Raw genomic sequence first — 23552 nt, forward strand, 5'->3', positions numbered from 1 at the left:
GACGAGGAGTTGAGTTGCTTCTTGTGGATGAGCAACAAGAGTGGTTCCTTGAGATGGAATCTACTCCTTGTGAACATGCTCTGAACACTGTTGAAATACAACAAAGGATTTAGAGTGTTACATAAACTTACTTGACAGGGCAGGGTTTGAGTATTGACTCCAATTTTGAAAGAAGTTCTACTGTGGGTAAAATGTCGTCAAACAGCATCTTATGCTCCAGAGAAATCTTTCATGAAAGCAAGATTAAATCAATGCAGTGAACTTCATTGTTGTCTTATTTTAAGAAATTGCCACAGCCACCCCAACCTTCAGCAACCACTGCCCTGATAATTCAGCAGCCAGCAACATCAAGGCAAGACGCTCCACCAGCAAAAAGATTACTGCTCACCGAAGGCTCAGATGATCACTAGCATTTTTTAGCAATAAAATATTTTAAAAATAAGGTATGTTCATTATTTTTATAGACATTATGCTATTTCACATTTAATAGACTATAGTATAGGGTAAATATAACTTTTATATGCACTGGGAAATAAAAAAATGTGTGACTTGATTTATTGAGCTATGTGCTTTACTGCAGTGGTCTGGAACTAAATCTACAATATCTCTGAGGTATGCCTGTAACTAATTAATGCTGGAACAATGAGCTTCATGTAAAGTAGTAATACTGGATACCAACATCATTACAAAATCAATATTAATTCCAACAGAATTAAAGACAAAATGTAAAAAACTTAAGATTTTTGGATAGAATTCTAAGATGCTATTTTTAAGATTACAATGTAGAAAAAAACTTACACAAGACACCAAAGGCACAATTCATAAAGGAAGAGACTGATGAATTAGACTACATTAAAGTTGAAAACTTCTATAGAGCAAAAGAAATCATGTTTAAAAAGGACACATGACAGGCTGGGAGAAGATATTACAACATATATCTGATAAATAATCTGTACCCTAAAAATATAAACATCTCTTGAAGCAATCCAATTTTGGAATACTCTACCTGTGTGATGTATCTTGTAACATAAAAATCAAAGATTAGAATTAAAATATATGATTTAAAATAAAGTACAACTGAAGAAATAATTAGTTGAATTAATAAATAGTAAAACAGATAATCACTTGCTCTTAACCAAAAGGCGAAGAAGTGATAAAACATTAAAACAGAAATGAAGGCCAGGGGCAGTGGCTCATGCCTGTAATCCCAGCACTTTGGAAGGCTGAGGCGGGTGGATCACATGAGGCCAGGAGCTTGAGACCAGCCTGGCCAATGTGACAAAACCCGTCTCTACTAAAAATACAAAAATTAGCCAGGCATGGTGGCGCAAGTAAACCCAGCTACTCGAGAGGCTGAGGCATGAGAATCGCTTGAACCTGGTAGGCAGACATTGCAGTGAGCCGAGATTGTGCCACTGTACTCCAGCCTGGGGGACAGAATAAGACTCTGACTCAAAAACAAAAAATTAAAAGGAAAAGTTGCTAAAATGCAGCTCAGATATTCAAAGAGGTAGAAAATATGAAAGAGATGTTAAGCGATATAGAGGCTATATTGAGAAGTTCTGATCAGTATTCAATTAGAGCTCCAGAAAGAAAGGACAGAGGATATGGGGCAAAGGAAATATTTGCAGAGATAATTGCTGAGAATTTTCCAGATCTGATCAATAGGAACAACCACACCAAATAACAACTTGTGAATTTAGCTTTACTGAAGCTGAGCATATTCACTTGTCAACAACTCAGCAATCTTACCTCTAGGTATGTATGTACCATAAATAATTTCTTGCATATGTGTACGTGGTAACAGGTACAAGAACGTTCATTGTGTCAATGTTTGTAATTGAAAAATACTGGAAATATCAATAGGTGGGAAGATAAATAAATTATGTTATATCCATATAATGTAATGCCATGCATCAGTAAAAATTAATAAACTGGAGTTACATGTGTCAGCAAAAATCAATTTCATAAAAATATTTAGGAATAAAACCAAGTTGCAGAATATACAGTATGATGCCATTTATTTAAAATATGCAAAAGTGTAAGACAATACATATATCCCTTAGAGATAAGTGCAAATATACATTTTGTATAAAGAAATGCTCAGGAACAATAAACAGCAAACTCTGGATGAGGATTCCCTTTGAAGATATTGGGGAGGGGAGGAAGTCATGATCAGAAATGAGAGCTAAAGGACTCTTCACTTCTTTCGGTAATTTCGCATTTCTTAATGTGAATGGAGGGTTCATAAGTTCCTTACATTGCTCTTTATAGCCTTTTTTATGCCTGAAGTATTTCAAAATACATTTTTTAAGCAGCTAAAAGGTCTTTGAGACATAATGGGAATGTCCAAGCATTGAGGCTATTTTAACTGAAATGTTATTATAATAGTTTCTGGAGACATTTAAAGATACATAAAATTTCAGTTTATCCACCTGTTATTCTTGACTCTTAATCTTCCTCTCTCTCCTGGAATACACTGAATTTCCTCTGGACTAGCAATATAATACATCTTCAATGACATGTATTTTCCTTTTCCTCTCAACTTTCATCTTCTCCTCAGCTTAGAAACATACTCAAGTCTCCGCTAGCCTTAATAAATAAATAAGGAACACCTGTTCCTTACACACTTGTAAATTTTTTGCCTCCCTTCTCATCCAGGTTCTTGGAGGAACAGCCCAGGCTTCCTATGTCTAACCCATCACTTCTACTCACTCTGCAAAACACTATAATCTGACTCCTGTCCACTTGACTGGAAGAGCCCATTTTAAGATATTAACATTGCATTGCAAGTCAAATTCAAAGTAACTTTTCAGCTTCATAGACACCTACTGTATTTGACACTGTTGATCTCTCCTTCCTTCTTGAAGTTCCTTCATCCCTTGGGTTCTGTGACACTCTTTTCTTCTTCTCTGCACACCTGTCTGTTGCTCTTCTGTATCGTTGTCATCTCTGAGTTGTCACCTTTGACATAAATCATGTGACCGAACACAGATAAGTGTGTTCCTGACTCGGTTCTGTTCCATTCATCAGTTTATCTATCCTCATTCCAAAACCACACTACCTTAGTTACTACCTCTATGGTAGATCTTGATTTATAAAAATATAAGACCTCCAGCTTTGTTCTCTTCAAGATTGGCTTGGCTATTATTGGCCCTTTGAATTTACATAAAATTTTAGAAAATTGCTTTTTTAAATTTTTCTAAGAGAGAGAGCACGTCTCACTATATTGCCCAGGTTGGTCTTGAGCTCCTGGCCTCAAGCAATTCTACTGCCTTGACCTCCCACTGCTGGGATTACAGGTGTGAGCCACTGCACCCATCCTAGAAAATTGATTTTTTGAAAGTATTTTTCCCTAGATTTGTCCCCAACATTTTTTGGAAATTTAAAACATTCTAAAGCCTGAGAATATCTAACCTAGTTATTCTTACTCGTTTTGAGACTCAATTTAGGGGGCAGCTTCCCCAGAAACCTCTCTGCCTGCCTCACGACAGGTTGCTTCAGTTCCCATCTTACAATTACCACTTATTGCCCTTGTAACTACCTTGTAATTACCACTGCACATTTTCCTTGAGAAATCTTTCTGGAAATAATAACAATAGTAATTATTATTATGTGCTATAATTACTTTTATTCAATATCTTCCACAGCCCCTATGCAGTAGCTATTATTAAACTAATAGATTAGAATACTGAGATACAGAAAGATAAACCACTTGAGATCACATACTGAGTAAGTTTTAAAGTTAGAATTCAAATCCAGCTCTGTCTGATTCCAAAGCCTGATTTTTTTCCCACTATGTACTCTCCCTCTGCTAATGACGTAATACTTAATCGTGGAATTTAAATTTAATTTGTTAGAGATTTGATGCTTACTTTTTCTTTTTGAGATAGGGTCTTGCTCTGTCACCCAGGCTGAAGGGCAGTGGCCTGATCATAGCTCAACGTAACCTCAAAATCTCAGTTAATTTTATTTTTGTAGAGAGAGGGTCTCACTACGTTGCCCAGGCTGGTCTTGAACTCCTGGCCTCAAGCAATCCTCCTGCCTTGGCCTCCCAAAGTGCTGAAATTACAGACATGAGCCACTAGGCCCAGCTGTTGATGTTTACTTTCAAAAACCTAATGGACTATTAACTGTATAACAAATAAATAATATTTAATAATAGGTATAATATTTAATATATGTAAATAAGATATATTTATCAAGATAAATGTTAATGTTAATTTTTATTTTTTAAATTTATTTATTTTTCGAGATGGAGTTTCACTCTTGTCGCCCAGGCTGGAGAGCAGTGGTACCATCTCAGCTCACTGCAACCCCCACCTCCTGGGTTCAAGCGATTCTCCTGCCTCAGCCTCCTAGTAGCTGTGATTACAGGCATGTGCCACCATGCCCAGCTAATTTTATATAAACTTTAATTTTTAAATACGATAATTAAAATTTTTTTCCCATACATATTCTGCTTAAGTACCGTATTTATTCTTTACACTAAATAAAAAAAAAAAGTTTATCTTTGGATTATTTGTTGCTGAGGAACAAATTACTTGCTCTATGCCAGAACTTACTGGCATAGAACAACAAGCATTTTATTCTCTTCATGAAGTGTGTGGGTCAGAGCACAGCAGGAAGGGCTTGTCCCTGCTCCACCATGCCTGAGGCCTCAGCTGGGAAAACTAGAATGGCTGGGGGTAACTTGAACAACTGGGAGGTGGAAGCATCTGGCAGCTCCTCCGTTTACATGCCCGGTGCCTGCGCTGCGATTACTGAAAGGCTGGGCTCAGCTGAGGCTGTCAACCAGAGCACCTAGGCAGGGCCTCTCATGTGTCACGTGGCAGCTGGGATCCAAGACAGGGAGTATGTCAGGAGAGCAAGCATTCCAAAGGAGACAGGAGGAAGCTGCAGGGCGCTTTCTGCTCTGGTCTCAGAAGTCACACAGTAGCACTGCTGTGTTACTCAGTTGAAGCAGTCACACACTAGCTCAGATTTAAGGGGTGGGGGACCTAGAACCTGCCTCTCAATAATAAGGGCATTGACAAATTTGGGGCCATATCTTAAAACCACCAAAGCTTACAAAAATATGTGGATTTTAGTCATGTTTTCGATATCTGCACTTTACTGTTAGTATTTACTGTTCATATTGGGTCTGAGAGTGGTGCCTTCACAGCATCCACATTCGGCAGGAGAGATGTCACAGTTCAACAAGAGTTCCCACCACTCCTCACATCAGGAGGATTTGGGGGCCATAAAGTTACTGCTGAACTATATGGTATGAGAAATACATTCTGAATCTTCCATTCCTCTCTTCTTCCCAATGTCATAGACGATGAAAAGAACTGGCCTCATGTGGTGCCCTAGAGATGTGGCAGGGAGTGCTTCCCTGACTTCAGACATTGTCTTTTAACTTACGATGACATGGGGAGATATTTGAATGAAGATAAATGACCATTTTTCACATTACATTTGAGTAGTAATAGGGCACATTTACTGAGCACTAAACTTATTTGCTAGATGTGTGCTCAGCACTTAGTTGATCTTTCAACATCCTATGACCTTGCTGCTCAAAGTGTGGTCCTCAGATCAGCAGCAGCAGCGGTCACCATCACCTGGGAGCTTGTTAAAAATGCAGAACCCCAGGCCCTAGGCCAGACCTGCATTTCTACAAGATTCCCAGGTGATTTGTTCATACATTAAAATGTAGAAGTACTGCTTTATGAAGTGGGTGCTATTACTATCTACCTTTTACAGAGTAGGCAACTCTGAAGGGTTAAGAAACTTACTGATCACATTCTGAGAGAATGGAAAAAAGAAACTGGATGAAGAGTACACAGTTTGTGAGTTAGAAGAGCTGAAATTCAAATTCAGGTCTGATTGACTCCAAAACCTATATTCCTCACAAATATTCTATCGTGCCTCTCAGTAAATTTCACTGCATTGGCAAATGTGTTCCTATATAGACAGTGATCATCCGTTTAAAGGGCGGTTTAAACAGGTATCACCACCAAAACAGCATTGTTCCATCACTTCACCAATTATTTAGCCCTCTGCCTCCCCTTGCTCAACTGTGAGTTCCTTAAAAGACAGGACTATTGTTCTGTTTGTTGTTAAATCTGCAGAAATTAACCCAGAATCTGACACATAACAGAGTATCTGCCCCTTACAAACTCCTTAATTAATATACATTAGGCCTATTTGTTCAAGTGAGTTGTATAGATTGTGGGCAGTTAACTGGGTGCTAAGATTATTTTGCTGTAAAAAAGGATGCAGGGGTCCTCCCTGGGGTTTCCTGCAGGCCAGGACTTCGGCGGCAGAAAACCACCAAGGCTGCTGCTCCCGACCCATCAGCGCAGCTTATCTCTCTGCCCAGGCGGCCCCCAGCCCAGCCCAGCAGTGGGACTTCCTGAGAAAGGTTCTCCTTTCTTTCCTAGCCCTGGAGCACAGCTCTGCGGCTATAATTAACTTCCTTCCACTTGATTTATGCAGAAGGGACAGGACCCGTGAAATGCAGGGAAGCTTGGTTATAATCCCTGTATTTCTGTGTGCCTCAATCTCTAAAGTTCTTTTTTAATTGATTGCATCTCATGTGTTCTTATGGAGAGAGGAGCACAGATGCTCAGCAGTGTATAGTGGTTAGAGCGAGCAGAAGTCCTGGCTTTCCCCGGACGATCCCTACCTGTGCACACCATCCTGGTGTGATTGTTAACAGTCTTTGTTTGTGGTCAAACGTGCCCCTGTTTGGGTGATAAATCATATGGTCACCTTAGTCACTGGGGCTTAATGCTGGTCCTGATGTCACCTCAGCAGTCAGAACGGGGGCCAGTCCCTGATGCAGAGATTTGCTTTCTGGACCAGTAAACCATCTGTCATTAGGGTGTTTCTCCTAGTGTAGTCTTCAGGCCACCTGCTTCAGAGCCAGCTGTGAGCTGGGTGTCCACACAAGTGCCCAGGCCCACCTTGGTCCTACTCAGAACCAGGAGCTTCCTTTCCCTCTGAGACTCAGTCTGATGCTCCCTCCTCTGACCTCAGCTTACGCTAAAGTCCCTGATGACTTTCTCTTCCCTAGGCATCCATTCTCCAACCCTTAGCACTGGGAACTATTTGATTTCAGTTTGAAGGCCTCCATCTTCCCACCCCTTAGAGGGTGGCCTGAATACCACCCTGCCCTGTACCCCACAGCACTATTATTAGATGGGAATGTCAGAGGCTAGAACTGAAATCCCTGGCAGGCCTTTGTCCCCAGAGCGACGGAGAGAATCGCCGGAAGGGACAGCCTAGCCTGAGGTTAGACAGTCCAGTTCTCTTTCCTCTGGGCTCCAGAGGACTGCAGGCCAGCAGGAAAGAGCTGAGCTATTCTTAGCCGAGGTGTGGGAGCCTGGCAGGAGCTGCAGGCGCTGCCCCAAGGGTCAGAGACAGGAATCGGCCACCCACTCTGGCTGCCTCCCCTCTCTCCCTTGGCTGCCCTTCACACAAATAAATGACCACCCCACTCCCTGTAACCAGCAGCAGTACATGGCTCAGATATGGGTCACCCGTAATCCCCTTAGTAGAAAGCACAGCTCTGCCTCTGTCTTATATTACAGTTTGTGGGTATATTTAGAGCTGAGCGGGGCCTCAGCCACCACCTCACTTTCTTCTTAGAACCCTAGCATCCTGCATAGGTCAGGACTGAGCCCCACAGAAGGGAAATGATCTGTCCAGGGCCACACGGACATTCAGAGTCACTAAGAACTCTACTAAGAACTCAACCAGGGCCAGGTGGGGTCATAGTATGTACAAGCTGTAAGTTTGGGCTAAGGTTTCCAAATGTCAGTCAGCAGACAGGGGCTATTTGTGCCAACATCTTTGCAGGTCCTCAGTAAAACAAAGACCACTCGTGTCATATTACCAACTGTGCTTTCATGGAAAGGGTTTTATTTTTTTCTGAATTTATGCTCTTCTTATCTCGAGGTTGCAAAAAAGACCTTGCTTTATGAAATGACTCTAATAGTATATGACAATCCTAGGTCAGTCCCTAACACTAAAACTTTTTTTACTGATGTGTGAAGTAAAAATATATATTTAGGAAGCAACAGAGAGGAGGATACTCAAAATAAAATAAAGATACACTTTATTCATTCATTTAATAAATGTTGAATGTCTATTTTTGGTGTACACTGCACCAGAGCACAAAATATACCTGGTTTCTACCCTCATGTTGCTTACAATCAAATGGGGAAGGCAAGCAATAAACAAGTGAATGTCACTGTAAAATGTGATAAGGGCGACAATGAGTTTCTAAAAGAAAGTACTGTGAGAGGGAATAACGGGAATGGTGAGGTGCTTGTTTTCAATTGGGTGGTTAGGGAAGACCAGAAGACAAGGGGGAGCCACTTTGCAGAAAATGAGCAGGGGAGAGAAGCAATTCGGCAAAGGAACAGCTTGAGTAAAGGTTTGAGGTTGGAAAAGAGCTTGGGGAGTTTTAGGAGCTGGAGCAAGGGGAAGGGTCTACCAAATGAGGTGGGAGAAGCAGGTTGGAGTCCAACCCCTTTAGGTCTTATAAGCCATGGAGAAAAGTGTTCGATTTTATTTTAGAAAAAAAGGAAGCTATTGAAGGGTTTTCAGCAGGGGAATGAGATGATCCAGCTTTAATTTTAAATACAGGGGATTGGCTCCAAGATTCCCTCCCCTAACTGTGGGTAACAAAATCTGCAAATGCTCAAGTCCCTGATACAAAATGGCAGAGTATTTGTATATAACCTATGCATATCCTCCTGGATACTTTAAATCATCTCTAGATTACTTATAATACCTAATGCAATGCAAATGCTATGTAAACAGATATTATATTGTATTGTTTTGGGAATAATAACAAGAAAAATGTATGTACATGTTCAATACAGATGCAATTTTAGGGGGAGTATTTTTCAATCCACAAATGCAGAACCCAGAGAAACGGAAGGCCAACTGTGCTTTCTTTACCTGCTGTGTGAAGAATGGACAGGAGCAACTCAAGAATGGTCCTAGGGAAACGAGAGTAGAGGCCAGTGATATTCCAGGTGAGAAGTGGTAGGTTCAAGACCTTCCTAGAGAAGATAATTTTCTATTTGTTGAGAAAACACGCACATACATGCTAAATGAGTCAGGTCATCTGGCAAATGTAGTAAAGTCATATGTTTGGACACAGAGTTTTGGAAAGGAGAGCTGAGAACATTCCAGGACCTTCCCAATCCCTCTCTAGCTCCAATCTTTTACCCTGGGGTCGTCAGCTGGTCACTGGGCTTGCTCCCCATAGGTTAATACATCCTCGGAGGAATCTCCGAAGCCCTGTACCTAATGTCCCCAACCAATCCTCCCAAAGCTCTCCAGTTTGGATATGACCATTTCTGCAGAATGCACACATCTGGGAAGCAGCTGCCTGGCCACTCTCACAAAATCATCCCCCTGTAATTCAGTTAAAGCTGGAGTAGAGAGGAGGCATGGGGGACTAAGGAAAAATGTGAAGTCTGCCCAAGATAGGATCTGGGTAGATGTCAGGGGTACCACCCCTGATCTTTGTAGACAGGCCTCCAGGGTAGCCACTGGGATTTCAACTGGCCTCTGTGTCTTCCTCTGATCCCTGCAAGACCAGTTGTGTCCCACAGCTGTACACCATCTGCTACCCTCTACCCCAGAGGAAGCTATAGTTTAGAGCTTAAAGAAGTGACGGGGAAGACAGTGAGCTCTCACTTGTCTATAGAGAGTTAATTGTGGGAATAAAGAGTCTAGATTTCCCATGAAGTGGGCAATGGTTTGGCATTCATCTGCACAGTGGCTCCCCAAAAATGTCCTGGCATGGGAAAAAATTTCAAAGAAAACTCAATGTCCCAGGGTTTTTAAACCCCCTTCCTACTCAATATTTCACAGACTCTAGCTTACAAACTTCATCTTTCCTATTTGCTCTGCTCTGTGCTCCTCTTCTTTCCTCCCTTCCCCAAACACCGGCACCCCTAATTCCCAATCTGGGTCATCAAAAGCCTAACAGCATCTATTCAAGCTGACATCTAATCCTCCCCAGAGGAAGGGAACTGCACTCCCATCCAGCGGATGATGTTATTGGCCCCCTCCCTGAGCTCAGGGGCTTGGTGCAGCCCAGACATATGGATCTTTTTAGAGACTTATGCAATTTGGCAACCCTGTTTCACACCCTCCAAGCCCTGCTGCTCAGACACTGCTCTGCAGAGAGTGCACCCGGAGAGGGAGGGAGTGGATCCCTGCATGCTCTTTTACTCTTATTCTTTCCTTGTCATTTCTCCTGGCAACTCTCTACTCAATTTGGAAAACAAAAAGTAAAGTGTTCTTCTCCTGGCCAAATATTTGACTGAAAACAGGAAAGAGAAAAAAAATCAAATAAAAAGAAAAAGAGGAAGAAAAAATGGGAAAAAGAACACAGAACTGCACCATGAATATTCCGATCAGTTCTCCAAGACAAAGACTGAGAACCACCTGAGCCAACAACACACTGTCTTGCTTCTCCTCCTCTCCATCTCCTGTCTATGTGAATAGACGTAGATTCCAGTCTATATGGAGCTCCTGGATTTGTGCAGTGCACAACCTGAGCACCATCTGCTGCAACCCTACCTCCTCCAACACTTAATTCATCCTGAGCCTCTGATGGGTGAATTTGACCTTGCTCTGTGTGCTCAGGAATGATGTATGGTGCTTCTACTGAGGCAACAACGTCTCTGACACTTGGCAGGCTCACACTTGCCCCTTTGTCACCTCAGCCAGACACACAGGTGACTGGCGTGTCTTTGAAAAATAAGGAACTTTCTTGCTGCTCATGGAAGAAAGAATAGCTTCTCTGCTCAAGGACCAACAGCCAGAACTGCCAAGGAAATTTTGCAGACTCCCCAGTCAGGAGTCACCAGAGATCTGGTCCTAGAAGTGTAAGACCTTCTAAGGTCCCAAGCTCTTATTTCCAAATTGAGACCTTAGCACCAAGACCTTAGAACATCTTACTCTCCTAGTACTAGACCTCTGATGACTCCTGGCTGGGGAGTCTGCAAAATCTGAACCTTAAAGGGTGGGGCCATTTTGGATGAAGATGTTAAACTAGGAGGGGTCCATAAAATTCACGGGAATTAGATTGTCCTTGAGCCATCCCCCCACGCTCTGCCTCTGAGGTGATCTCTTCCAGGCTATAGGCCCAACTGAAAAGGCTAGAAGTGGGAGAAATGTGAAGCAGGGAAGCTTTGCCTTTTTCTTTCGGAGCCAGGCCTGGACCAACACCTTATTTTATTTTTGATGGTTTCATGATAGATGGGACCTCTATATAAAGCTCAAGAGAATAGTTTGGGACAGATGTTTCCTTTCCAGCCACATTTTCCTGCCTCAAGTTAAAAATAGCCATCCTCTTCGCTTTGGCTTCCGAAAGATGTGTGCCATTAAAGCTCTCTATTTGGGTTTACAGAGACAAAGGCTGTTAAGTCCCTGGCTTTCACAGCCTGTTGGTCCATGAACTGACGCAATATTGGGTTCAGGAAGATCCAGCCCCTCGAGACAGATTCCTGGACACTTTAGTGAAAAAAATTGCTTTCCTATACCTACCTTTAGGTAGCACCAGAAAGAGAATTTCCAAGTGGGGAAGGACATTTCGCAAAGTAGTTCTATTTTTGTTTTCCTGAATAAATCCTTCATTATGGAGTTTTCTTGAATCAATGACACCCTCAGCCCCAGGGTAACCTGAATCCCCTTTGATATCTGGCTTTAATGGAAGCATAAATGCTGTCGGTCGTATTCACGGGCAATGTTGAGTTAGGCCTACACCATCAGGAAGATTGACTGAAAGCCTAGATACTACAGAGTTCGGAAATGAGCAGAGACAATACCAGAATTACAGACACAAATCCACAAACAATGGATTTCTGACCTGTTCTCAGGGAGCTGCTTCCCAGGGTGTAAGGAATCTTTACTTAAGTCTCCCTTATCACTGTCGTATTCACCCTTTGGCCAAGCTGTTCCCCCTGTCACCTGACAGCTCCTATGGACAACCCAGGACCTGATAAATCCAAAGAACTACAGTAATGCATAATTGCCACATCTTTTCCTTTTCACAGTAAAATAGCTTTATGTATTTTTGTTTGTAAAAGTACCACATGTTTATTGTGAAAAACAAACGTATGTGTTGCATACTGGAGTGAGGACAAAAGTGAAAATTACCCACACTTCCAACACTGAGACAAATCATTATGTGTGTATATGAGACATGTATTACCACTGACACTGACTTTTTACCTCTGCCACAACAAAATAGGGTCATACTGTGACATGCTTTTTTCCCCACTTATATGTCAGATCACCAGGTCTTTTTCTTTTTGAGACAAAGTCTCACTTTGTCAGCCAGGCTGGAGTGTAGAGGCACGACCTCGGCTCACTGCAACCTCTGCCTCCTGGGTTCAAGCAATCTGCCTCCTGGGTTCAAGTGATTCTCCTGCCTCAGCCTCCCAAGTAGCTGGGAATACAGGTGCATACCACCACGCCCAGCTAATTTTTGTAATTTTTAGTAGGGACGAGGTTTTGCCATGTTGTCCAGGCTGGTTTTGAACTCCTGACCTCGGCCTCCCAACGTGCTGGGATTATAGGCGTGAGCCACCGCTCTCGGCTTCAGGTCACTAGGTCTTAATAGCTGTAGGAATGACAGAAAAGCTGTGGATTCTGTAGTAGTCTAGCTGAAACACCACATCGTTCTCACTCACTCACAAGCTTGTCCCTTAGGAGGCAAAACTAGGACGGCGGCCCTAGAATTATGCTTGGAGGGGAGGGGGACACAAGGCATTGCATTTTACAGCTCTGTTCTGAACATCATTACATTTCTGCTTTTGCTAACATCCCAAGAGGCCTATGAAACACACCAACAGATTATCTTGGGCGCCTTGCACTGGTTGATCAGTCCAAGCTAACTCCCTTCTAAGAAACAGCCCCACCCGCACAAGCGCAAGAGAAGGGCATTTTCACAACATAAGAATCACCTCCAACCCATTGGAAGTAACATATAAGTATATTTAACATATGTATATATACATGTAAGTAATTTGAAAACTTTTATAATTTAAGTATCTGTAATAAATTAAGACAAATGATTCACAAACAAGTAATAGTACAAATTAAAAAGGGAACATACTCTAGATAAAGTACAGATTAACAAGCAAATAGGAATTTTATCAACAACAATTTGAAAGGCTTGATAAATACTCAGTTTCCTAGGAAAATAACAAAACTTACTCAAGAAGAAATTTTTTTTAAATCTGAGAATTCAACAATTACAAAAATACAAGCAGTATTGTTAAATAATCCCACATTAAATACTAAGCCCAAATGATTTTACAGGCAAGTTCCCACAAATTTTAAAAGGAAGTGATCATCCCAGTCTTATAAAAAACTTTTCTTGAGAATAGAAAAACAGGGAAATACTCTCCAACTCATTTTATATGGACTCTATAACCCCAATACCAAACTATACTATGACAAGAAGAAAAGGAAAAATTACAGGGCTGTTTCATTTATGACTATAGAAGCAAAAATCATAAATAGAAGATTGTATTAGCAAATTAAATTCTACAGTGTATAAAAAGGATAATACACTGACAAAGTTGGGTTTAACTCAAGTATGCACAGTTGATTTAATGTTAGAAAATCTACAAATGTAATTCACCATACTACCATATTAAAAGAGAAAAACCATATGTAATTTTAATAGGTATAGATAAGGCATTTGAAAAAAATCATCATTAGTTCATTATTAAAGAAAAAAATCTTTTAGTCAATTAGGAATAGAAGAGAATAAACTTAACATGATAAAAAGCACATATAGGCCAGTTGCAGCAACTCATTCCTGTAATATCAGCACTTTGGGAAGCCAAGGTGGGAGGATCACATGAGGCCAGGAGTTCAAGACCAGCCTGGACAATATAACAAGACCCTGTCTCTAAGATAAAATAATAATTTAAAAATGATAAGTAAATAAATAAAAAGCACATTTAAAAAATTAAGCAAATGTGGAAACATTAGAAGCTTACACTTCAAAATCTGGAATGAGGTGAGGATGTGCATGATCACCACTCCTTTTTATCCTTAGATGTTCTTGCCGGTATATTAACTTAAGTAAAACAAATCAGTTGCAGAAGGATTGGGAAGGAAACATAAAATTATCACTATTTGCTTGTGATATGATCATTTACATATAAACCCAAAATAATCTATAAATACTTCAATCTAATAAGATAAGGTAGCTCAAAATATTAATATAAAACAATAAATTGCAATTTCATACACCAGCCACAAAAATAATTAAAAAGAAGATAATATTTGCCATAGTCTTAGAGGACATAAATTACCTAGGAATAAATCTAACAATGAATTAAATGAATTTATCATTTAACAATAATGAATGAATTAAAACCATTACAGGGAAAATTATAAACTTTAATGAAGACTAAACAATGGAGATATATACCAGGTTCTCTGAAGGAAAGATTCCGTTCTCCCCAGGTTGATCTATGGAGCAATTTTGATCAAAATCCAAAAGGCTGTTTTGGAAAGAAATCTGATCAGCATTTATGAAATTATATATTATTATTATTATTTGGAATAACAAAGAGCCAAGAATAGTCAGGGCATTTCTGAAGACAATTTGGGAGAGGAAAACTTGCCCTACAGATATCTGAACTTATTTAATGCTACAGTAAATAAGGCAATGGCGAAGGCACTTGGGGTGTCCATACTGACTAATGCTAGAGAGCCCAGAACCAGACCTACATAAGTATGAAATTATGAAATGTGGAACATAACAGAAATGGCATGTCAGGCCAGCAGGGAAAGAGGAGACTACTCAGTAAATGCAACTAGGAGAATGGTTAGCCGTACGAAAAATACATAAAACTGGATTTCTGCTAGTTATTTATTTTGTCTCCCTCAGCCCCAACCTCACTCCTCTGTACTTTTCTCTATAATACTGGCTATAACGTGTGTTTGCTCTGTTACATGAGAATATTCAGTCTCATACAGAGGACAAGAAAAGCAGGTGGGTGAAACTCATCAGATGGATTAACTATAGATACAAAGTAAGCAAGTCATTTGTGAGACATCGGCAGAATTCAGAAGATGGGCTAAAAATACAGGATGAGTACCCCTTATCCGGGATGCTTTTTGGATTTTGGAATACTTGCATTACACTTATATGTTGAGCACCCCATTCCAGAAATCTGAAATCCAAAATGCCTCAATGAGCATTTCCTTTGAGTGCCATGTCGGTGCTCGAAAAGTTCCAGAATTTGGAGCATTTCAAATTTCAGACTTGGGATTCTCAATCTGTAGTAAGTTAGTAACCTGCAAGACATATAAAACAGAATAAATAGAATAGACTACAAAAGGATGGAACAAACAAGAGTGCTACTTACAGGCAGAAAAGGATAGGAAAAAACAAATCATAAGCCATGAGGTATAGATTATGCCACCTTCTGGCTGGCGTCCATGTCATCCTTAAATTGACTACCTACTGGTGGCACCTTCTGGCCCCCCATAAGCTCTACCCAAGAAATACTGGCAAAAAGTGTGGCTTCCCAGAACACTGACAAAGACCTGTGGCCAAGCCTACCTACCCTTAAACATCTCTCAATAGAATGAATATACCTTGGTTCCAAGCATCTTCCTCATATTGATCCCCTTACTCAATCTCAGTTCTGGTCCTCATAACTATACCACTGCAGAGTGAAACACATGACTGAGGCTGTGAGACTGTGCAGGACTTTTGCCCTGCTTGCATTCCCAAGTGTATCAACCTTGTGTAAATTTGTCCCCTTGGTTCTGGCTCTATGCTTTAAATAGATTCCATAACCCTTGTGATTTGATCATCATAATTTGGTCTGAGCCTTCCTGATCTGTGGCCTCTGGAATAGCCTGCCTATCACGGAGGCAAACATTGCATCATGGTGACTTACCACAGGACACTGGTTCCCAGACTCCCTTGTCAGCTGATTTCTGGTTAGGTTCTGCCAAGAGGAGGCACTGGAGGGAGACTAGAAGGTGAAAAGAGGAAAAAAGGGACTCGCAGGTTGTCACTGCATCAGTCCAGCATCTGAACACTTCTACCACCAAGGATCCCTCCCTGCCAAACTGTAAAAAAAAAAAAAAAAAGTTTGCAATGTGGGAAAAAAGTCTTGGTTCCAAAATATAAAATTAGAAAATCAAAATTCACAAATTTTTCATTAAATGCCTACAAAATGTCAACTCAACTTGTAAACTGCAATTCAACTCTTTAATAGTTTCATGTAAATGTAATAAAGTTTGAATTATAAGAACAAAATGAATATATTTTAAAATTCAGAATTATAACAACCATTTTCCTTACTTTTTTAACATCAAAGACATTATATTTGACATAGGAAGAGGTCCTCTTTTAGGTTGATTGATGTGATGCGTGTGTATTTTGGGGAGGGGTGAGGTAGGGGATGTTTAATAGTAAAAGTGGTCGTGACCTCCAAGGGTCTATAAAGGGCCTGAGACAGCCTCTCACTCAGTGTATTTCTGTTGTATCCTCCACTTTGTGCGGTGTAGCTAACATCTTCTAGCAACAGCTTATGAAGCAGGAGAGCAGAGAATTGAGGAGCAGCCCAGAAAGGCTAGAACTTTGAAGGGACTACATAGCTCAACTCTATCTGGCCTATGAGGAAATGTAAGGCTGGGGTCCCTGGGTACCCTTGTGTCCAGTGGCCAGAACCTGTGTTTGGGGGTGGCTCGGGCAAGGGTGTGTGTGCTTGGGGTGATGAGTCTCGGTGACCCTGGAAAATATGAAGAGTGGCCAATCATTGTCTAGCTTTGTAGTTCTGGGGCTATCCATATAGCCTTGCAAGCCAGAGAAGAAACAGCTCTGGTCTCTCAGAGGAAGAGATTTGCCAGCCTCCCATATCCCCTACTTCTATTTTTCCTCCCTGAAGCCTGACATCCACTTCGCCCTTGCTTCTTGTACCCAGCATGTGTTCTTTCTATACCAGGGCTTCTTGAACCTCAGTGTGCATGAGTCATGGAGAATACTTTTTCAAAGTACAGATTCTGGCCCTCACCCTTGATTCTGTGTAGACCATGCTTAGAGAAAACTCTGCTTCATAGAATCATTCTCTCTCTCTTTGCTCCCAAAGCTATTTAAGAAGTTCAGGTACTAAAGAAAGACAAGTTATTTCCCCTATTTCCAGCTATGGGAGACAAATGGTATTTAAAGAAATCAGAAAAAAAAATCTGGAAATGGAAGTTAAAGTGGACCAAATTAGCTTTCATATCTAGCAGGGATTACAACCCCACATTTGTTCATAACCGCACACTGGATGCCTAAAGCAGACCCAGCGGTCCCTGGAGCTGAGGAAGTTGAGGGGAGTAGGGGGCCTGGCAGTGTTGGAGCTAACTCCTTTTCCCGGTTAATTGGGAGTCCCAAGGACCAATGCCTGATTTAAAAATGCATGTTTGCCACTCTTTCTGTCCCCAGGCCCTTGCCATCACTATGTGATCAGTTCTGAATCATCATTTGTACTTTGAAACAGATTCACACCATTCCGTTGTATTCAATCAAATTAGCATATCAGGCCTTTGCTCTGACTGTGTGATGAAAGTCTTTGTTTCCTGTTTAAAGGAAGGCTAGGCAACAAGACCAGAATAAGGAGATTTTGGTTTTGTTTTTAGACCTGGATCCTTCTCCTGTGCAACCCCAATGCACAGTAGGTTTGAGATGGACTATAAAGGTAAAGCTACTTTTATAATGCTAGAGTGTCTGCAGAGAAATCAGAAAGGACCACAGAGTGCTGGTCTGGCTTCTCTTTTTTCCCTTTAGGCTATGTGGTACAGACTTCATGGAAGAGGCTGAGCTGAGTATTTATAATTTCATGATTCCACTCTGGATATCAGAGCAGCCTCTCCCAGGTTGTACCTTATCTGATCCCCCACCTGGTGCCATCATCTGCCCAGGCTGGCTTCTCCCTTCTCCAGTTTCTATGTCCGCAAGACTAGGCTGCCTACCCCGCTCAGAGTTCTTCTATTCAGTACAACCAACACCCAGAAGAACTGGTGAGGAACAGGAGGCTCAAGGATCTATCAAGTGATGGAGGATAGAGTCACAGAAAATCCTTTTTCTGGTGGGAGAGCAAAGTGAAATCCCTAGTGGCTTAGAGCCGGGGCTGGAGAGGGGATAACGGGAGAAGGCATCCAGGGAAGTCCTTTTTCTTTAGGATGATGATGATGGGGAACTAAATGGGGAACTATGGAAGGTCACAGGAAAAGTTAACACAAGTTAGCAAAAAGTTAACACAAAAAGGTCTTGCAGGAAAAAAAAAAAAAAAGAAAGAAAAAGTCTCCAAGAATGGTTTGGACAGCCAAAATGAATACTTATAGTCACGTATACCTGCTCACTCCTGATGCTTCACTCACACACAGCACAGGATCTGGTGAGGCTATCACTAAATGTGTCACATTGTGGTTAAGTTTTACCTGATTAACGAAATGCTCACACTTCTAAACTGAGGTCCTTACAGTAGATTCCTTTTGCAAGATTGTTACTGGCTTACAACTTAAAAATAAAGGAAAGTCACAAGGAAAGAAAAGGGGGGAAAAAATCGGAGGAAATTTGCCCCTGCCCTGGCCACCGGCAAGGCTGCCACAAAGGGGTTAAAAGTTAAGTGGAAGTGGAGCTTGAAGAAGTGGGATGGGGCCTCTCCAGAAAGCTGAACGAGGCATCTGGAGCCCGAACAAACCTCCACCTTTTTTGGCCTCGACGGCGGCAACCCAGCCTCCCTCCTAACGCCCTCCGCCTTTGGGACCAACCAGGGGAGCTCAAGTTAGTAGCAGCCAAGGAGAGGCGCTGCCTTGCCAAGACCAAAGAGGGAGGGGAGAAGAGAGGAAAAAAGCAAGAATCCCCCACCCCTCTCCCGGGCGGAGGGGGCGGGAAGAGCGCGTCCTGGCCAAGCCGAGTAGTGTCTTCCACTCGGTGCGTCTCTCCAGGAGCGGCGCGGGAAGGATGCTGGTCCGCAGGGGCGCGCGCGCAGGGCCCAGGATGCCGCGGGGCTGGACCGCACTTTGCTTACTGAGTTTGCTGCGTGAGTACCGCGCGCGCGCCGCGGCCGCTTGGCTTCGCCGCGGGGTGGGTGGTGGGGGGGTGGAGGCTTTCTGGGAGGCTGAACGGCAGAGCAGAGTCTCACGGAGGGAAGAGACCCCTGCCCAACCCACGCACTGCCGCCCACGGCTCCTTCCTCCCGGGGCCAGCGCCTCACCCGGGAGCCGACGGGGGTGGGAGGGGAAGGGAAGGTCATCACCCCCGCGAGTGTGCGTTAGCGGAGGTGTGAATGGGTCAGCACGACTGGTTCCAATGGACTGAGCTAAAGCACTTTGGAGATGCCAGGGTCTCTTCTGGTTGCCAGAGGTGCGGAGCGCGAAGTTGCAGCCAGAACCGGGAGACTGGGGAGGAGAGAAGCAGGAAAAGTTTTGTGGCTCTGGGGTTGATTCAGAAAGTATAGACCCAGAGCGGATTGCTGGGAAGGGGCCGGGGTGCCCACCTTGCACAGGGACTGGGAGAGCCAGAAGTGGACAGTAAGGAATTCGAGGGAAGCGAATCAGGGATGAGGCTCCAGGTCCCAGGTCAGAGGAGTTCGGAATGAACGGTCCGTGAAAAGGAAAAACAAGACCAAACAACCAACCAAACAAAAACCTTGCATTTAAGATTGGGAAGCTGAGTTTGAATTCCCACTTCAGCAACCCCACCGCGGAGGAGGTAGAGGTAGACAGAATTTGCTCTGCACCCAGCCTCGCTCGCCTTACCAAAAACCGTCACCCCTGCACAAACTCAAAACTTGTCACCTTTTGGAGTTTTCTTCTTCTGCCCCCGCTCCAAGTTCTAAAGCTAGTGGATGGGTTAGAACACTGCCCCCACTCACCTACACATACCCTTACTCTTAAGGTCTTGCTCTCACTTTGGTTAAAAGAAAAAAAAAATAGGCACCCGGTAAATATTTATACTCGATTACTTTCCTTGGGGAATGACATTCTCCACCTCATCTCTTTGCACTTGGAAAGTTTGAAACTTTTGAAACTTTGTGCATTGCTCTCCCTTTTGCTTACAGCACTCCAGGGCTCCCAATTCTGTACTCTCACCACATCCTAAAGGCCACCCACTATGGCCCTGCAGAGTGACCTGGACTAGACCTCTTTGCTCCCAGTCTCCTCTGTTGTCCATCTTTGGGTCTGCCCGGCTGGGGAGAGCTGCCCCTGGGCTGGAGGAAGCTCTGAGTGAAGTTTTGGGTTGCTCTGTTTGGCAGTCCTGGACATGTGCTTTGGGGCAAGGAAAAGCTATCACTGAGGTTTCAAAATTCTAGAATGGGTGCTAGACTAGGCCCTCATAACAGGAGTGAGTCGGCCGGGCGCAGTGGCTCACACTTGTAATCCCAGCACTTTGGGAGGCCGAGGCAGGCAGATCATGAGGTCAAGCGATCGAGACCATCCTGACCAACATGGTGAAACCCCATCTCTACTAAAATTACAAAAATTAGCTGGGCATGGTGGCACACGCCTATAGTCCCAGCTAGTTGGGAGGCTGAGGCAGGAGAATCCCTTGAACCCAGGGGGCAGAGGTTGCAGCGAGCCAAGATCCCGGCACTGCACTCCAGCCTGGGAGACAAAGCGAGATTCCACCTCAAAAACAAACAAACAAAAACAAAAAACAAAAAAACAGGGGTGAGTTGGCCAGTTGTGCAGATTCCAGTCAGATGCTCCATTCTCCTTTGGCTACAAAGCTCGTGATGACCTGGTTCTCAGCCGAATGACGTCCACCCTTTTCTTATTTCCTCAGCTGGTGGGTGTCAGTCTCGCCTTGGCCTGCTGAGGTTGGGGTTGGGGGAGCAACACAACCTCTGCAAAACTTTGGACTGATACGTTGAGAATTCTATATCCCAGCTTTGGGTGGGGAGGGATGGGGCACAAGGCCCCATTCCCAGCCTTGCCAGACTACTTGAGCCAATTGTAGTTTTATGCCCTTCCCAAGAGCTTTCTAGGGTTTTTGCTTGGATTTGTTTTGTTTTGTTAATACTAGGAGTCATTTTCTGTCCTGGGATACATTGTGGGATAAATGAGATAACTGAGTGTACCTTGAAATGCTACCATAGGGCCATTGCAGAAATGCTATTATTATTGTAAAATTTAGGGTAAAGGGGATTTCTGTGGCTTGTTTTCTCATCATTTACCCCAGCAAAGATCTCGTTTTGGGAAGTTCTTTTTTTCTGTCCCTTTGAGAAGGTGGCATGTGCATAGGCACTGCAACTAACCAGAAGTGGACTGTCTTTGTTGGAAGTGGGGGAGATCGCAGAGCAGAGTCAGGGTAGGGGGCTCAGGGGCCACCAGGCAGCACTGCCAGAGCACTGGCTGGAACAGGAAGCCTTTCAGGTAATTAGGGAACCCCTTTGTCCGGCTCAGGGTATCTATTTCCTCCAAGCTTTCCAAGGCCTGTCTCTCTCCTCACTCTAACAACACCCCCAGGCCCTCCCCGTCACATTCCTCTTCTTCCTTTGGGTCCTTCGTGCCTGCTGACCCCACACCCATATCCTGTCTAGGGCTACATGTAAGAGGGGAAAAATACAAGAGAAAAGAATTTTATCAGCTATTTTCCAGAGGGGAGAGGACTCCACCCTTTGAATCTCTGCCATATGGCGACTGAGGAGGAGCAGCCTTGGGGACCTCTGACTAATTCAGTGGTCCCCAGTGCTCCGCACTTGTAGACCCAACCCAGCTGGCACCACCTTTGCAGATGCATGTCTTCAGCAGCATTCCTGTTCTGCTGATAAAACACGCAGGGGCCTGGGGCCTCTTTTTCTTATCCCTTTGGCTCCACCTCCTGGGCCTCCTCATTCCCTTGTCCTCGTCTCCTTCCTTCGCAATCTTTGTCTCAAAAAGCTCAGGGCAAGAAGTGCCAAACTGCAGCAGATAAACTCAGCTGCAGAGTCCTACAAAAACAAACGAAAATGAGGAACGAATTCCACTTCTTACCGTTGGTCTCATTGCCTGATTTCCTTTAGACCCTGAGCTGGAGGGCCTGGGTTTACTTTCAGGACTGGATGGTTACCCAGCTCCACTCTCAGGTACTTGGGCCTCCCTCTCTCATTGACTTTGGTTGATCTAACTAAATGGCTTGCAGTGTGGAGAATTAAAAATAAGAAGGTATGGAAAAAGAACACAACACCACCCTCCAGAAGAAAATTCTCACAGTCGCCAGGGCTGTGAGAATTCTGTATTTTTCTGGGTTTTGACTTCTCTAATGAGAACATTCCCTTCCTTCCTTAGCTAATAAATGAAAACATATTATCTATGACTTTTAGTCCCAGAGCTGGACGTTGTGCTAAGGAGAAAGATGCATGCATGTTGGAAAGATGGAGAGACAAACAAATAGGGATGCATACAAGGGTGTACTTCTTAGTACCTGTGCTCTTGGAGCCCGTCAGGGAATGAGTCATTTCCCTTCAGATGCAACGGAAAAGGCCTTTGGGCTTAATTGGGAAGTAGGCTTCTTCTTGATTTGCAAAAATGAAATCAAAACTGATACTTCTTAGAGAGGAGTGGCATATCTAGGCAGCTGATTTAAGAAAATGTCTTAAGAGGTCTTTGGGTGACAAAGCCTAGAACCCCAGCAATCCTGTGTGAGCAAAGGCAGACATGAGGCTGAATTGCTGAGCATGATAAAATAAAATGAAGCCTTGTGTTTGGGTGGGCACAAGAGACACAAGGCTGAGAGGACTCCAGAGCCCAGGAAGAGCACATAAAGGGTGGAGAGGTGCCTGGAGTCATAGCAGGACAGTGATGGGTGGAGGATGGAAAAGACCTGGGAGGAAATTTTTTGTTTAATACATGGCTTCATTAGCACAGTAATGTCTAATATTTCAAGGTTATGCCATTGTCTCCCCTGGGCTGCCCTGTAATCTCGTTCCATGCCCTCAACCCTTCAGTAAATATTGGCTACACACACTAGCCTTGTGTTAGTGGCTCTCTGGGGAGAGTAAAGTAGTGAGTGCTTGGTTAACTTACGGTGAAGTGGTATACTAGTGCGGACAGGGAGCCACTGAGCCATGGAGCCACAACCCAGGAGTCTGTGGTGCTGGTAAAATGGAGGAAGAGGTGACAGGGAGAAATGCAGGTGCCCAGAGAATCTTCAAAATAATCAGGGTTCCACAGTAAGTGGATGGGGTCCAAGACATGCTACTTTATTTATTTATTTATTTATTTGAGAAGGAGTTTCTCTCTTGTTGCTCAGGCTGGAGTACAATGGTGTGATCTCGGATCGCTGCAACCTCTGCCTCCCAGGTTCAAGCAATTCTCCTTCCTCAGCCTCCTAAGTAGCTGGGATTACAGGCATGTGCCACCATGCCCAGCTAATTTTGTATTTTTAGTAGAAACGGGTTTTCTCTATGTTGGTCAGGCTGGTCTCAAACTCCCGACTTCAGGTGATCCACCCACGTCGGCATCCCAAAATGTTGAGATTACAGGCGTGAGCTGTGGTGTCTGGCCAAGACATGCTATTTGAA

General features: G+C 43.2%; 1 protein-coding gene and 1 long non-coding RNA gene across 4 annotated transcripts in view; one reads left to right on the forward strand and one right to left on the reverse strand.

Moving 5' to 3' along the window:
* Nucleotides 1–14028: 14028 nt before the first annotated feature.
* LOC129458327 (uncharacterized) lies at nucleotides 14029–16064 on the reverse strand. Its single transcript, XR_008649569.2, has 3 exons — nucleotides 15951–16064; nucleotides 14468–14540; nucleotides 14029–14110 (listed from the first exon to the last, which is right to left on the reverse strand). It is a non-coding gene; the product is annotated as an uncharacterized lncRNA (long non-coding RNA).
* Nucleotides 16065–18736: 2672 nt separating this feature from the next.
* CD34 (CD34 molecule) overlaps nucleotides 18737–23552 on the forward strand; it is a 109300-nt gene continuing 104484 nt past the window's right edge. For 2 of the 3 annotated variants that reach the window (XM_055234592.2, XM_055234596.2), the window contains exon 1: nucleotides 18737–19088. In XM_055234592.2, the coding sequence (XP_055090567.1) occupies nucleotides 19010–19088 (79 nt within the window). In that variant the 5' untranslated portion in view covers nucleotides 18737–19009. Of the gene's footprint in view, nucleotides 19089–19276; nucleotides 19412–23552 lie in introns of those variants that run through there. The other variant, XM_055234595.2, reaches the window with a different exon arrangement.

Source organism: Symphalangus syndactylus, chromosome 19 (genome assembly GCF_028878055.3).
Source record: "Symphalangus syndactylus isolate Jambi chromosome 19, NHGRI_mSymSyn1-v2.1_pri, whole genome shotgun sequence".
Lineage (NCBI taxonomy): Eukaryota > Metazoa > Chordata > Mammalia > Primates > Hylobatidae > Symphalangus > Symphalangus syndactylus.